The sequence below is a fragment of the Pimephales promelas genome, chromosome 4 (assembly GCF_988280905.1).
Source record: "Pimephales promelas chromosome 4, fPimPro1.hap1.1, whole genome shotgun sequence".
Classification (NCBI taxonomy): Eukaryota; Metazoa; Chordata; class Actinopteri; order Cypriniformes; family Leuciscidae; genus Pimephales; species Pimephales promelas.
Window position 1 is genome coordinate 34,912,390 of NC_142772.1, and position 15,856 is coordinate 34,928,245.

General features: G+C 36.2%; 1 protein-coding gene across 4 annotated transcripts in view; it reads left to right on the forward strand.

Moving 5' to 3' along the window:
* Positions 1-2,102: 2,102 nt before the first annotated feature.
* The window catches only part of slc4a5a (solute carrier family 4 member 5a), a 42,595-nt gene continuing 28,841 nt past the window's right edge, over positions 2,103-15,856 (forward strand). For 2 of the 4 annotated variants that reach the window (XM_089130350.1, XM_089130353.1), the window contains exons 1-6: positions 2,103-2,322; positions 7,344-7,474; positions 7,672-7,747; positions 7,912-8,019; positions 13,279-13,337; positions 14,999-15,226. In XM_089130350.1, the coding sequence (XP_088986476.1) occupies positions 7,991-8,019; positions 13,279-13,337; positions 14,999-15,226 (316 nt within the window). In that variant the 5' untranslated portion in view covers positions 2,103-2,322; positions 7,344-7,474; positions 7,672-7,747; positions 7,912-7,990. The remainder of the gene's footprint in view (positions 2,323-7,343; positions 7,475-7,671; positions 7,748-7,911; positions 8,020-13,278; positions 13,338-14,998; positions 15,227-15,856) is intronic. The other 2 variants (XM_089130351.1, XM_089130352.1) reach the window with 2 other exon arrangements.

Below are 15,856 nucleotides of genomic sequence, written 5' to 3' on the forward strand. Positions count from 1 at the left end.
AATAATAACAGTAATTAACTATTGTTGACTTGAGGGATGCTCAAGTGTGGCTTCTCGGTTCTGTGAATGAGCGCATCAAAAGAGGATAAGCAAGGAGATCAAGTGATACACAGGTGAGTAGTCAATGCTCAAGTATGGTAGTTCTTTTCCATTTGGGATCTGAGAAAGCTGATGGGGAGTGGGGGTAAAAATGTAGTAAAATCCAAACATTTAAGTTAAGAAGCTTAGAGAATCTGATTTACTGAATTACTCTTAATATTTAAACAGAGCTACTGCAGTGAGCCAGCAAGGGCAAAACGATATTGCGAAAGTATTCACACCCCTTCATTTTGTCACATTTTTATTTTTGTTGCTGCCTTAAAATGTTAAACTATTTTAAATTACTTTTTTTTACCCCATCACATCATCTTTTTTACTCCACACCATAATAACAAGTCAAAAACAGATTTAAAAATGTATTAAAAAGATAAAATTGAAACTCGAAGTACTTGTTTGAAGCACCTTGATAGCCTCAAATCTTTTGGGTATGATGGGACAACCTTTCCATTTAGTGATTTTTCTGCTATTTTTCTCCTCAAGTCCTTATAAGCTCAGTCAAGTTGGATGGGGACTGTTGGTGGACAGCCATTTTCAGGTTTGTCCAGAGATGTTCGATTGGGTTCAAGTTTGGGTTATATGTTATATGTATTTTTTGTTGAATCGCAGTCTCAAGAGTCCTTACAGCAGGGTTTTTTTGTTTGTTTTTTGTATGTGTCTTCAATGAGGGCAGACTGAGTCTGGCCAATCTATAAAGCCCAAATAAGTGGTGTGTTTACCAATTATTACCACTTGTCTGATATGCATTTTCAGCTGTTAGACATTTTATTAAGAGGCATGTGCCTTTTATTCAATTGAATTTGCCACAGGTTAATTCCAGTCGAAGTGTAGTAACATCTCAAAAATGATCCAAGCGAAACTGGAATGTTCCTAAGCTATATCACAAACAAGGCTTAGACTAAGCTAGGATTAGGCCTTATTATGACAATAAACGTGCCTTAGGAAAAAACATTACAGGTGTAAATCTTGATACAAAACAATGACACTGACATATTTTAAGATAATTATGTCCATGCAAGTTGCTTTTAGTTAAAACAGCTCAAACATGCATTTTAGTCTGGAAAAACCGAGGGTAGGTGTCCCACAAAAGGATACGAATACTAATGCAATGCAATATTTTCATTTTTTTATGTTTAATAAATTTGGAAAGTTATCAAGAATCTGTTTTTTGCTTTGTCATTGTAATGTAGATTAATGTGGGGAATAAGTATGCTAATTTAAAGCAGTTTAGCATAAGGCTGCAACAAAACAAAATGTGGAGTACAAATACGTTCCCAAGGCACTGTATATACAGAGGGAAAATATTGTTTTTCTCCTCCCCAAGATTTTGATGTGGTTCAAAATTGATTTAATTAGGCTTATTGCATAGTTAGGAGTGACCTGAGTATCAACATTTTCCAACTCTGTAAGTGTAATACAATATTAAAAGGCAGAAGCTTTTTGTTTTTCGTCTCGAGAGGGAATATGGCTCATTCCGGCTGCAGCTTAAATTGTGTAAGTAATAAACCCAGCCAATCTATCTCTGAGGGGATTGTGAATCACAGCAAGCTATGAGATAAGTGTAAGTAAAAACTACAATAGGGATTTGAATTTGTTTGGGTTAAAGTCTGGATCCGAGGCCGGTGTCTTTGAAATAGGCAAAGAACAAAATAAAAACATTAAAAAGCTGCAGGACATTCAGTTCCTTGTATTTTCGTCAGTGAAATGACTATAGGGTAGCGCTTTGTGATGGGCCCAGTGTGGTTGTAATGCAAATGCCCCATGTTGACTGCAGGTGATTTTGATCATGTAACCGTCTTTAGAACCATCGCCCATTTCACAGCTGCTTGCTGAACTTGGCCATGGGCCGATGCCAGAACTCTTTGAACAGGAGGGTATTTCTTTCTGTAAAATGAGAAAAGAAAATGTTCTTCAAACCATAATATATGTGTGTCCCTTTAAATGCAAATGAGCTGCTGCTCCCGCCACTGAGGGCAGAGCTTCAATAGCTTGTGTGTTTGTAACTAGCAGATATGCATGTTTGAAACCTGCTTTTTATGTTCAGAAAATCATAATCGACACATTATCTTCAGGCAATGATGGATAGACTCAAGAAGAAGTGACAACATATAGAATGCAACAGGACGTTTCTGAATGGTTAGTTGATGAATTTATGTAACAACATTAGGTTCTGTTGTTGAACATCTCTAAAATGAGGAAGGAGTGACATTGAACGTCGTAACCCACGTGTGTTGTCGTGTTATATTTAAAGATCTTTTTAATTTATCAAAGTGATTGTGTAACGGTGTAACAGTTAGTTTGATGTTTACTTTACAAATCAGTTGCGAATGCCACTGAATGAATGTGATTTTACCACAGTAATTGTAGCATTAGCACAATGCTGTGAGTAAAAGCCCAGTGCCCACAACCCAAGAAGACCGAAGATAAAGTTACTGCAATATCATGTGCATTCTCCAGTGAGAAAACTTACATAGTAACGTCAGGTTTTTATAGTAGAATCCTACAGATAGTAACACTAAACACCAAACATAAACAAATTCCACATGCAGCAAGTTTTCGTTTTTTTAACTAGCAAAACTGATGTGTTGCTAATATATTTCTTGCATGACAATTCAGGTCGGGGAAATGGGGGTGTGTCATTGATATTATTATTAGTGTTTATGTTGTATTTAATTATTAACGTCACTCAGACATGCAGAAGAAAAAAAAAAGTGGGCGTTGCAGGTAAATATATTATAAATATTTTTTCCCCCCTTGTGAGAAATACAATGTGTGGCGAGACCGAAATGAGTGACTGTCACTCTCAATGCGTGACACTTGAGAGCCTCGTTGGCAAACACACATTGGCCGACAGGGAACACATGCTACCACTAGGGATGGGCGATACCAGTTATTTTCTTTTCGATCCGATACCAAGTATTTTCAGGACAAGTATCGCCGATACCGATACTTTTATGAAATATTTTTATGTACGTGATTTTTTATTTTGATAGTCCACTTTAGACATTCAACTAACTATAAGTAACTTTGCCGATACATGTCAACTAACTATCATTAGAGTACTAGTAGACTGTCAGCTTAATATCTGCTAGCACTTTATTTTGTTGGTCCCCCAACAGACATTCAACTGACTGTAAGTAACTTAGCAACTACAAGTCAACTTGTTCTCCTAACCTGAACCCTAACACTTAACACTAACCTAACAGTCTACTGACAGTCTACTACAGCCTATGACACTTAGACCCCGTTTACACCTGGTATTAAAATGCGATCTGTATCCAGATAAGTTATCCGGATAATAAAAAACGCATGTTAATGCAAGGTGTAAACGCGTTGTGATCGGATCGTGATCGGATCTGCCTGACCACATCTGGAGGTAGTCTGGCTCGCATTGTGTCCGGATCTTTACTAGGTGTAAACGCAATTTGGTTGTTGAAACCACATATGTATATTTTACTCCTCCCAAAAATGCTAAAAAATAAACGAGTGAGAGCGTGTTATATAGGCTATGTCATGTTATAGCCTAGTCAGATGCGACACGCGACACGCATCACCGCAGATGAGCAGCTGAGCGTCTATTCAACGTGCAAACATCGCAAATAAAAGTGAAAGTAAGTCACAGACGCAGTTAACACATCTTCAAGTAAAGAAACGAAATTATCTTACCAGGCCTGTTGCCACTCTCTCTTATTGATGTCTCGGATTTGGAAATTAGCTGATGATCAATAAAATGCCGCTCAGATCTGTTTTTGGTGGCGTGCAATCCAATAAATCTGCATAACGCAGGAGGTGAAGATCGGATTTATATCCGTTTTGCAAAAACACATTTATGTGGCCAGGTGTAAATGGAATCAGTACTTATTATCCGGATAACTTATCTGGATACAGATCGCATTTTAATACCAGGTGTAAACGGGGTCTTAGTTGACATGTAGTTGAAAAGTTACTTATAGTTAGTAGAATGTCTAAAATGACTACCAAAATAGAGTGTAACCAATAATTTTTTTAAATGATAAAAATAATATATAAATTATTTAATTAAGAATATCCACCAGATAGCCTATCAAGTAACAGAAATAGATATAGCTAATGAAAAACATTTAAAGCAAAATATCCAGTTTAATATTCTGCTCCACATAAAATTTTGCAATATCTTCATATCCGAAACAGTAGGCCTATGTATTGTACAAAGTAGCCTATAGCTATAAATATAGTGACTTAAAGGGATAGTTCACTTTGAAATTAATTTTTGATATGTTTTAGCTAACCTCAAGGTACTGGTAAAAGGTAAAAACTATATAAATTATGTTCGTTTTCTCACAAAAACCTCTCGTTTCGTGTCTTAGGCCATCAATGTGTACTTACATTTACGAGTCATTAAATCATGTTTAATTTTGACTTCTCTGTGCATGCTTTTTGGCCTTAGCCTCCAGTGATAGACTGATAGACAACAACGGTTTGACTGAAAAATGTCAAAATTGAAAATACCGTGGAAACAAAGACACCTACATCTTGGATGCCCTTGAGGTAAGCTAAAACATATCAAATTAATTTCAAAGTCAACTATCCCTTTAACTTTTTGTATTCAAATAATCTAACAACCACTTGATACCTGGATAACGTCGTTGACCTCCCTGAAAGCATTCTGCTAATGAACTCTGCCTCGAACCAGAAGATGGGGATCGTGTCTGTGTTACCTCCTCTGCTCGCTTCAGCTGCACTTCGTCGTGCTCTGTAGGGTGTTTTGCTTTAAGATGTTTTGTCAAATTTGTGGTATTACCACAGTGGCGTATGTTTTTTTTACAAATGTCACACGAGGCTTCATCAGTATTTACTGGAGTGAAATAACTCCAAATTACACTTCTTTTTCTTTCACTCATCGCAGCCATGCACTCTAACGAACACCTTTCTTAAACCTGACTGTTTGCGCTGACTGACTGAGCGTGCTCCTGTGCTGGACTTGTTGTGAGTGAGTGTTTGAGCGCCGCGGCACGCACGGTGATATACAGCGGAAGGAGACGTAACGTGAGCGAACGCGGTGATACAGTTCGCTCACGTAAGAAGATATAGTTCCCATTGACGTTATGATTTAAGTGTATTTGTACAAAACGGCGTACTACTCATTTTAAAAATGAAAAAAAAAAACGTACATAAAAAACAGATAGTATCGATACTTGTATGTGAGAATCGATCCTTTCGATACAAAAGCAGTATCGAAAATATCGATACTTAAGTATCGATCCGCCCATCCCTAGCTACCACGACGATTGAACGGACATTTTATGGTTCTAACGTTACGCCTTCCACCGAGAATTACCTATGGCACCTTCAACTGTCTTCAAGTCATTGATTAGCATATTCTGTCATGATGATCTAGAAATCGCTCATTTGGGAATTGTAATGGCGCTTTTCCACTATACAGTCCCAGGTCGACTCAACTCGCCTCGGGTCGCCTTTGTTTGGTTTTTGGTTACACCGTGGTCAAACGCGGGGGTGCAGACTTTCCTTTGTTTGGTTGCCGAAGAGAGGATCCAGCAAGAGCCTGATGGGGCAACGAGGAATGAAAGGCGTTGCAATGACGACCGGGTACTATTTGGTACTATTAAAGTTGTAACTGTAAATGACAGGAAATTGTGCTGGTTTTCTAGCACCTGTGCCCTCCAATTCTCAGTAGACTAGCCGATTTTCTTCCCTTCCCAACTTTGCATCACCTGTGCAACTGCAAGGTTTTATAGAAAACCTGCATCTTTAAGGTCAAAATATTTGAATGAGTCGATACAGATTTTATCCTAAATTAGTGCAAAAGTGCAAGATGAAAAGTTTAATTTTTGCATTTCATATTTAGGTTCGCTGGTATTCGTTTTTCTGAGGTTTACTAGAAGTGTAATAGCTATTGACTGTGCCTGCCTTGCCATTGTCCCTTACAATATGCCTCTTATCATTTCCTGACAAAAAACCCCATATGGTGTTATCATTGAACGAATCAGACTGGGACTGCCATGCTCCGGACAGCAAAATGAATCCAATCTTGGCCATGAATATATCATTGAGTGTCCCTGATTACTTACAAAAATGCAATGTAAGATTCTGTCATGAGTTTCCAGTATGCCACACAAAGAAAATGGCTTTTCATATTCATCAACAAGCCATTTCTGCTGGAAATATTCTTGATTGAGAGCAGTCCATTGAATGATGAGTGAGTTTCTGCTGGCAGTAATGAGATGTATCCCTGATTGACTGTCAATAAGGACTTTGTGTGGATGATGAAAGAAAGAGTGACAGTGTCATGCCTGACGTTTAATTGTGGACACCTAAATTATTTGTATACATAATCTACATTGAATAACGTATGATTTTTTTTGTATTATATTTATGAAATGTCTAACACACTTTTGTATGAGTGATATCAAGAGTGATGTTGTACAAAACATTAATCGCTTTTATACTACAGGGGCTGTTGAATGCTTAAATCTGATTGGTTGATGACCTTTCTAAGGCGTGCAATTATTTTCAGGGAAACTATTCATGATTTTCTCCGCTCTTTCCCAGTCAAACGCACACACAGAGTACAGACACACACTTGCACAGAAACGTGTTGTCAGCGGTGTTCTAATGATTTTATCAAATTTGAATAGTTTAACAACTTAAAAGCTTACAGTTTCACACTTAGCATGTTTGGTTCTAGTTGATAACTAGGTTGGACACTACAGGAGGTGATCTGCACTCGTTTGCAGTCGAACTGTGGCATGGACTCGATGTATTTGTGTATGGCAATGTATTTAATAAAATGGATGATAGTGTTGGTGACTTATCTTGGATACCTTGTGAATATTAGTTCAGGTCCATTAAATAATATACAGATACAACTTTTGATTTTAATAATGTATAAGTAAATGGTAAAATGAACATTAACTGAGATTAATAAATGCTTTTGGAACCGGGGTGCACAATCCTGTTCCTGGAGATCTAACTTCCTGTTAGGCTCCAACCCTGATCAAACGAAACTGAAGGAGATAAATTAGATCTTCAGGAGCACTTGGTATTCTCAGGCAGGCGTGTTGGATCTGAACTCTGCAGATAGATAGATCTCCAGGAACAGGATAGAGCACCCCTGCTTTAGAAGTATTTTTCAGTGAGAGTGTTAATGGAAGTGTTATCGATCGTTCTACTAAATGGATTTATGTTTTACAAATTATGCTTGATTTATTGTGTCAAAGATTCTAAAAAGCTTTTTTTTTTTTTTACAGCCCAAAGACTTTGAAATGTCTGGAAAATGTCTCAAAAGACTTTATTACCAGGATCAGTCCAGGTCAACAGGAATCGCAAAGGAGGAAGTATCCTGAAGGATGAGGTCATCAACCAACGAGCTGCTGGACAGGTTATCTTGAGTCTCTATTCGTTATTGATTTTTGTGTGTGTGCGTGTGTGCTTTGATGTTCACAGAGCGTTGAGTTTGTGCACTCAGTTCAGCATCTGCTATGAATTGGATTTTTCCGAGTAGTCAATAAATGTCAAAGCACATATCCTAACATTATCCTGTCATTTGTGTTTGTAAAAAAAAAAAAAAAAAAAAAGTAAAAGCCGGGGGCCACAAAATCGAGTATACCAGCTGTAGGACAGAAGGCACAGAGAGGAAAAGAATAACATTTTGGTAAGTATGGCTCTGAGATATTAGTTAATTTGACTATGTGATGCTAAATATATTCTTTAAATATCAATGTTTTAAATGTTTGCTTACAATAAAAAGGTGGTTTTGACCAATTTAAGCAAATAACGTCATGAATGATGGTCATTGTAAGACTTTTATTTCTTCAGAATTGCGACCAGTTCAAAATGTTTTGCGAAGGATTTGGTGAAGGGAAACCCTCCCTTACAGAGTGAATAGTCTCAGTAAATGAACAGATGTCAACATGAGAGTGCACAGTGAGTCAGTAATGTCCCTTAACACAGCTCTCAATGGTCCATTTGCCTGAGTCCCAGTTATCTACTTTTCGACCTTGTCATCAGTCCATACCATTGACTCACACTTTGTGGATGTGTTAACATGAGTGGGTGTGTCTCTGTGTGTATGTGAAGAGTGATTAACTGAGAGAGAGTTGCAGATTAGTTCTATAACATGTTCAGTTTTTGTCCTGTGCCCCATAGAGTTGTGATCCTCAGTGATTTCCTGTATTGATTAGTCCTTTTTATTTGCTTTTTACCTCTCCATCTGTGCACTGCTACTGAGATCAGGTAAGAGTTTAATTATAAAAACAAAAATTAATACCTCACTATCTATCTATCTATCTATCTATCTATCTATCTATCTATCTATCTATCTATCTATCTATCTATCTATCTATCTATCTATCTATCTATCTATCTATCTATCTATCTTTAATACTTTTATTCAGCAACGATGTATTAAATTGATCAGCTGTGACAGTAGACATTTACTATGTTAGAAAATGTACTTTTAAACTTTCTCTTAATCAGTTTTTCTTAATCGCTTTGGTATTTTTTTCATCGAAACAGTCTAAATGATCTAAACTCCAAGTTCAAGTCACACATTTTTGCTGGAACATCAGAAATATATTGCATGTTTGCAAAATGTAGTTACTCACCCAAAATATTAAATTCATGCTTCAAGACCTAGTTATTGTGTCTGTAAATTTCAATTCAATTATTTATTTTGAATCATTGTACAGATATACATGCATGCATAACAACCTAAAAAAGGTGCAGGTTGAAACCTATGCTTATTATGCCCATCCCTTTTGTACATAATTACTCAATTAGCGTCATTTTTCTCTCTGGATTTAACTTTCAAAATAAACGTACTTTAATTTAACGTAACATAATTTATATAAGAGCATTTCCAATATGTTCATGCATGACACATCTCAGACATTAATTTTAATAGTTAACATATAATAAAGTAGACAAATTAGTCATATTTAGTTGTATAATTATTTATCACCTTGTTTTTAAACAATTTTTTTTTTGTGTGTGTGTTTGACGGTGTTGTGTGTTTCCGGTAAGAGAAACACGAGATGGAATCCCAGTTTAATTGATTTATTCAAACGAGTTTTGCACATGTTACTTCACAATGCGTGGTCTTTAATAAACTAAATAGAAACAAATAACAATAACAGACCAGCCACCTGATTTGTAAGTCAGCTGCCAATTTTTCATGTTCACAACTTGCTGATCGCTGTATTTTACAGTCTATGTGTATAATACGAATCACTCAGGGGGCGTGGTTAGGGCTTTCTCACAGTTGCTTGTTCATTTTTACACACTGCATTATGTCTTACCCTAACACCAATTTTCAGTTTATGTGTAACACATTTCTACAAAAAGAAATGTACTGCTGTAGCTGCTGTTGTATAGGGTTGTGATGTTCCTCCATGTTAAAAAATAGTAGTGATTGTGCTGGGAAAACTCCATGTATATGCTTCCAAATTTTATTGGTTAATTAGTGAGATTGTGATTACTATTTCAATAGAATTTCTGGATTTTTGTCAACAGACATTACTAACATTCCATGTCAGATATTTATGGAATATACATGCATGTTTAGAAGATTTTGATTGCTAAATGGATTATTTTGAATGCGATGGCTGTCATGATGAAAGAATGTTTAGACGTTGTGAAGAGTTTGACAATTTCATGTGCCAAAACACATGCAATTTGCTTAAATCAACAAGAAATGTGATGTAAACAAGAAACGTTTTAATAATAAAAACTCATTGAGCCCAAGCGATTGAGAAAAACTGTAAGCAATCATGTTACCAGCACTGATAATAAGAAATAATTGAACACCAAATCATCAACTGTTTTCTATTTAAATATATATATTCAAATAGAAAAGTTGTTATAAATTTCAAAATGTTTACACTTTTTACTGTATTTTTGATCAATTCAATTCAGCCTTAGGCCGTGTGTCCACCAAAGCATTTTTCCACGTGCCTGGCGTTTGTTTTCAATGGGAGCGTCGCGTTTTTTAAACGGCATGAGCGTAATAACACTGTGTCCTAACTACTCGCAACGCGACGCCGCGACACACGAAAAAGGTATCTCTTCCATGTTAACCAGAGTTTTTGTCCTAACCAGACGCGACGGCGACACGCGAAGTTTCTAATTTAGAAACGGTTCTTATTTCTGCGACGTCGCGACTGACAGATCCGCCCACACAGAGATCTCATTGGATGGAAGTTCTGCGTGTCATGAATATTTAAACATCAAACATGGACGACGAGGAACTGATTGCCGAATTTCAAAGGCATTAGGTTACTGTGCCACAAGCGTTAATGGATAATTTACGTCAGATTTTGACGTAATTTCGTTCAAAATGAATTCTATGCAAACATACAACTGTACTTCATAACAAAATTAGCCAATGAGTATATTTCGTTATTGTTTTGATTTTTAATAATTTTATTTCTTGATTTGATTATGTCCTTACCCATTTCCAATGCAAGTGCAGACCAGCAGTGCGCTTTCACTGAGAGACTCCGCCCACACACTGTTCTGAATGGCTGTGATTTTTTTTGATTGACTAATTGCGTCGCGTCTAGTGTGGACGTCTATGATGTGGACAGACACACTTTCTGTCGCTGGAATTTTATTGCGTCGTGTGTAGTTAAGACACGGTGTAACAAGGCGCTGAGCGTTTTTTTTTTCACGCTGAAGCGCCGAGCACTCTGCGTTTTTTACTGGTCGCCGAGAGAAATGTTCAACTTGGGATAAAACGCATCGCTCATCACTGTCACTTTTACCCAGCCGTCCAATCACAGTGGAGGGGGGGTGGGGGGTGGGACTAAACCACACTGTCGAATTGTCACAACATTCTTTTTGTACAACGACATCAACCAGCAGAGCTAACCGAACAAAATGGATGAAAAATACATTTTAAGTATGAAACAAATTATCTGCAAAATCAGTTTCAAGTAGAGTGTGCTGCAAATATTCTTGATCATAGCAACAAAACCTCTCAACGGAAAAAACGCTGCGCTGCCAAAACACTCTCAAGCGCCCAAAGCTCTGCGTCTTCAGCAGTAAAATATAATGAAAAGTAAATTGTTTAAGGTGAATTAACAATGTCAGTACTAAAAATTCTGAGTGTTGCCCATAAACTAATGAGCAAGTGAAACTGAAGGGAGGGAAATTACCAATTAATTTGTGAATGTTGTTCTGTATAGACTGAGTAAAAGTGCCCGAAGTGAAAGAGAATAGGGAGGTTAGCAAAAAGAAATTAGAGTGACACATGCAGGAGAGAGAGAGAGGATACTGGGCCAGTTCTGTAAGTGGGTTGAGTACAAATGGGGACCAATTGATTGAGCCTGCGAAAGAGGATGGCCGACAGCATTTCTCTTTCTCTCTCTTTCACCATTGTTCTCTCTCTCTCTCTGGCTCTGCTGGCCACTGGGTGTGAAGGACACCAATGTGACAACTAATTATCCAGTTTGGAACCCAACAGAGCTAATCAAATGCAACACCATGCTTCCTTATTAAAATCTACAAATTTATGATTCCTCTCCTGAGCAAGTTCATGCTTATCTGAGCAAGAATTATAGTGCAATCCTTTGAATAAGTGTTAGAGAAGTAGGAACAATTGGGGAAAAAAAATAGATCATTACGGTGCATAATATATTAGTTGGCCATTACTTTGGAGGCCCTCAGTCAATATCCTGCTTTAATGATCAAAACAAGGTGTAAACATTTTTTTGGTTAAGTATTGGCTACTGTGCAAAATGGGGGCGGTAAGAGGTTTTTACTAAAGAAATTCTCTTTTGTTCACCAAGGCTGCATTTATTTGATCAAAAATGCAGTAATGCTATAAAATATTTTTACAATTTAAAATAACTGTTTTCTATTGAATGTACTTCAAAATATAACTTCCTGTGATAGCAAAGCTAAATTTTCAGGAGCTATTTTCAGTGTTGGGTGTAACTCATTACAAGTAACTAGTTATGTAATCAGATTACTTTTTCAAGTAACTAGTAAATTAACGCATTACTTTTTCAATTTACAACAAAGTATCTAAGTTACTTTTTTAAATTAGTTGCCTCCATTTTGTTTGACAATACTTCGAACGTCATCAAAAAGGGACGTTACCCAACATCGCTTTGAGCACCTTTAACTTTTTGCCAAAAAAGTAACTTATTAAAAAAAAAACAAGCAAGTCCAGCCCAGGTGAGAAAATGTAATGCACAAGTTATGTAACGATTAACGCAATGAGTAACTTTTTTTGGGAGTTACACAATATTGTACTGCATTACTTTTAACTTACTTTCCCCAACACTGGCAATTCTAGTCTTCAGTGTAACATGATCCTTTATTAATATCTTTATTAATTATTATCAATGTTAAAAAAAAGTTGTGATGCTTACTATTTTTGTGGAAATCGTGGAAAAAAAAGGATTTTTTGATTAATACAAAGTTCAAAAGAATGGCATATATTTTAAATATAACTCTTTTGTAACTGTCTTTACTGTCAGTTTTGATCAATTTAATGCATCATTTTTGCTGACAAAAAGGATTCATTTATTTCAAAAACTTCTGAACATTACTTTATTTTCATTTCAAATTGCAAAAGAGCTAGATTGATTTGAAGCATAAACAATTTACACAGTGTGTAGTGTTCACAAAAAGCCTATTGCACATTTATTGTATTGTATCTTTAAAAGCCAACAGGCAGTAGTAATTCATTTTCACAGTTGTAATTAAATCTCAGTAATTCAGCTCCTAAAATGTAGAAGTTTCATTTGTGCTTATTATTGTAAGCGTATTGCAAAATAGTAACCTGCGATAAAATTATTGTGGCTTTATAGTGAAAGGAAAAGACTGGCCTTTAGTTATACATGAGTTTTCCTCTAGTCGTGTAATTATGTTTCTTTCCATCGGGCATTTGTTCTGTTAATTATTTCACTATTGATCTGTGATTGGCAGAGATTCAGCAGGAAGCTCAATGCCCAGTGTGTGCCACTGCCTCAAGTCATGCCCCTGACCTTCTGTTGTGCATGATCATAATGAAATCATAACGAGAGAGCGTGATGATTTGAAACGTTTTCAGGATTTTACACAGAATTACACATTTGCTTTGCAACATTTGACATATCACAGACTCAAAACCACCTTTTTGCATTCGGTCTTTGCCATATTTATCCATATTAAATCTTCTTATCTGCATTCTCTCAGGATGGATCATGATCGAGGCATGGGAAACAGTCGTTACCGCTATGATGAGGAGGAGGAGGGTGAGTAGCCTTAGGCATGAAACCAGACACACACACACACACACACACACATGCACGCATGCAGATGCACATGCAATCAGCATGACAGTTGTTACATGTTGTGCAGTGAGGTTAGTTTGGGACATTTTATCTTAACTCACTGTTTGGTTGAAGAAAAAATGTAAAGAGAAAAAATCGAACAAATAAATAATAAAATAAAAATAAAGAAAGACTCCAAAAAGAATTTCACAGTGATGCCATTGAATAATTCTTAAAAGACCAATTATTTTCTTCATGTAAATAACATATTTATGATACAAAGAAGCCTTTTCCATTATAAAGAACATTTTGTGGAATGGAAAGATTCAATGGATGTTAAAGGTTTTTCATGGATTCATCAACGCTAATATTTTTATTTTATTTTATGAGTAAGTAGTTGGATATCATCTAATGCATATACATTGTGACCTTTGATAGACAAAATGGGCTTATGAAACATAATAATTAAATTGTTTAGTTTTTACAAGATTGTAAAATGTGAGCTTCAAAAAGGTTACACTTGAACATGTGCTCCTATCAGTTACTGAGCACCTCCTAAATATGGATAAACAAAAACTGGGCCAGAAGCAAGCTCCTTTTAACCCACTGTCCTTTTCTTCCCATTATCTTTTCAAGATTTGACAGACCTACTTAAAAAAAAAGTGTTACAAAAATCCTGCCATTTTTCCATCTCAAATAAAAAGAAAACAAAACATTGTACAAAGCACATTATGTTCAAATTAGTTGAGTTATTATTACTGTGCCAACCGCTAAATTTTTTTTTTTCATATTTTCACTCACTTTAACTTATTAACCAGACAGTTTTTTCTTCCTCCACTTCATACTTCATAAAATATATATTAAGAAGATGAGGGAAAATTGACATGAAATTACAAAAGCAACAGTTTTCCCTAAGGGAGAAAGTAATATATGGCATGTTGCTTTTGACAGTGAATCAGGGCCATCTCTATTAACATTAACATTAACATTTTTTAAATGTTAACTTACACTAACATTTAAAAGTTTGGGGACGATACATTTTATTTTGTAAAGAAATCTCTTTTTCTCACCAAGGCTCCATTGTATTTGATCCAAAATACAGAAAATTGTTTTCTATTTTAAGAAATTTTAAAATGTTATTCATTCCTGTGATGGCAAAGCTGAATACTCTTAGAAAGCATTCCAATATGCTGCTTTGGTACTCAAGAAACATTTCTTATAATTATCAATGTTGAAATGCTATGCAAACACTTTTTCGTTATAATAAAAACATAACAATAACCTTTATTCATTTTTTGCTGGATTGGATCCTTCCAATAATTGCTTTGTTCTAATAATTTTATGAATGGCAGGAGGAGAGTGAATTTAAACAGTATGTTTTTCTTATTCTCTTGTTGTAAATGTCTGTGCTTTGACAGAACTGGAAACTCTATTTCAAATAAATAGGCTATTTATTGATCCTACAATGTCAGTATTGAGGGCTCCATCAATAGTTACACCAGATCATGCCATTTTTGGTCTTGAACATGTTTGCTTGAGCAAAATATGTTCTATGGATGAAATTACTTTTCAAAATCAATGACATCCAAGATATCGAACAATGTTGTTAAGCTTCTGCTCATAGTGTGATCTGCCTTTCTCAGATCATCAATCCATCTACATTGGTGTTCCGGTCCCCCGCGGTTACCGTCGCAAACGCAGACGGAGACGGTCGTCCATCTCGAGTCACGATGCAGATGTAGAACGAAGACTTCGGCACGACCATCACAGACAAGAACACTATGATTGTGATGACAGAGACCGATACGATCTAGAGGCTGCAAACCTGGATAATCCAGAACACAGCCTGCCACCAGACATCAACAGAACCAGTGAGTCCTCGATCAGTTCTGAATTTGTAAAGTGTGTCCTGTATATTACATCAGATGATGGTACTTGTGTCTTTTGACCGAGCAAGATAAAAAAAGAAAACATTTCAGACCTTTACTTAGGCTACTTTTTTTTTATTGCCAATATGATGACCCAAAAGACTGGTGACCCCACAAAAACGGGTAGTACTGTAAAATCACAATGGATTCTATATCCAACAAGTGCAAAAGATGAGAAAGGATTCAATTCAAATTCTCTGTGAGGTCGTAGACTCAAGGAAATCTGAAAGTGAGAATGCAAATTCAAGAGGACTATAGGGAGCAATATTGCAGTACATTTCTGTGCGTGTGTGTGAGTGAAATAGAATTGTGCCTGGTTTATCAGATATACCCCACACCCTCACTCTCAATATCATGCTGTGCCGAGAGCAGGATAGAGTCATCACTGCAAAATAGAAGACCATGAAAAACAATTATGGTGATGCATCTCTAAACGCTTGAGAATAAACAACTTACGGGCCATCAAAGTTTGCAGTCAGCACAGAACAATGAAATGAGCAAACATTCAGAGAATGCGCAACACTTTCATTTTGTACTTTTATGCTAAATTAGCACACTAATAATATACTTATG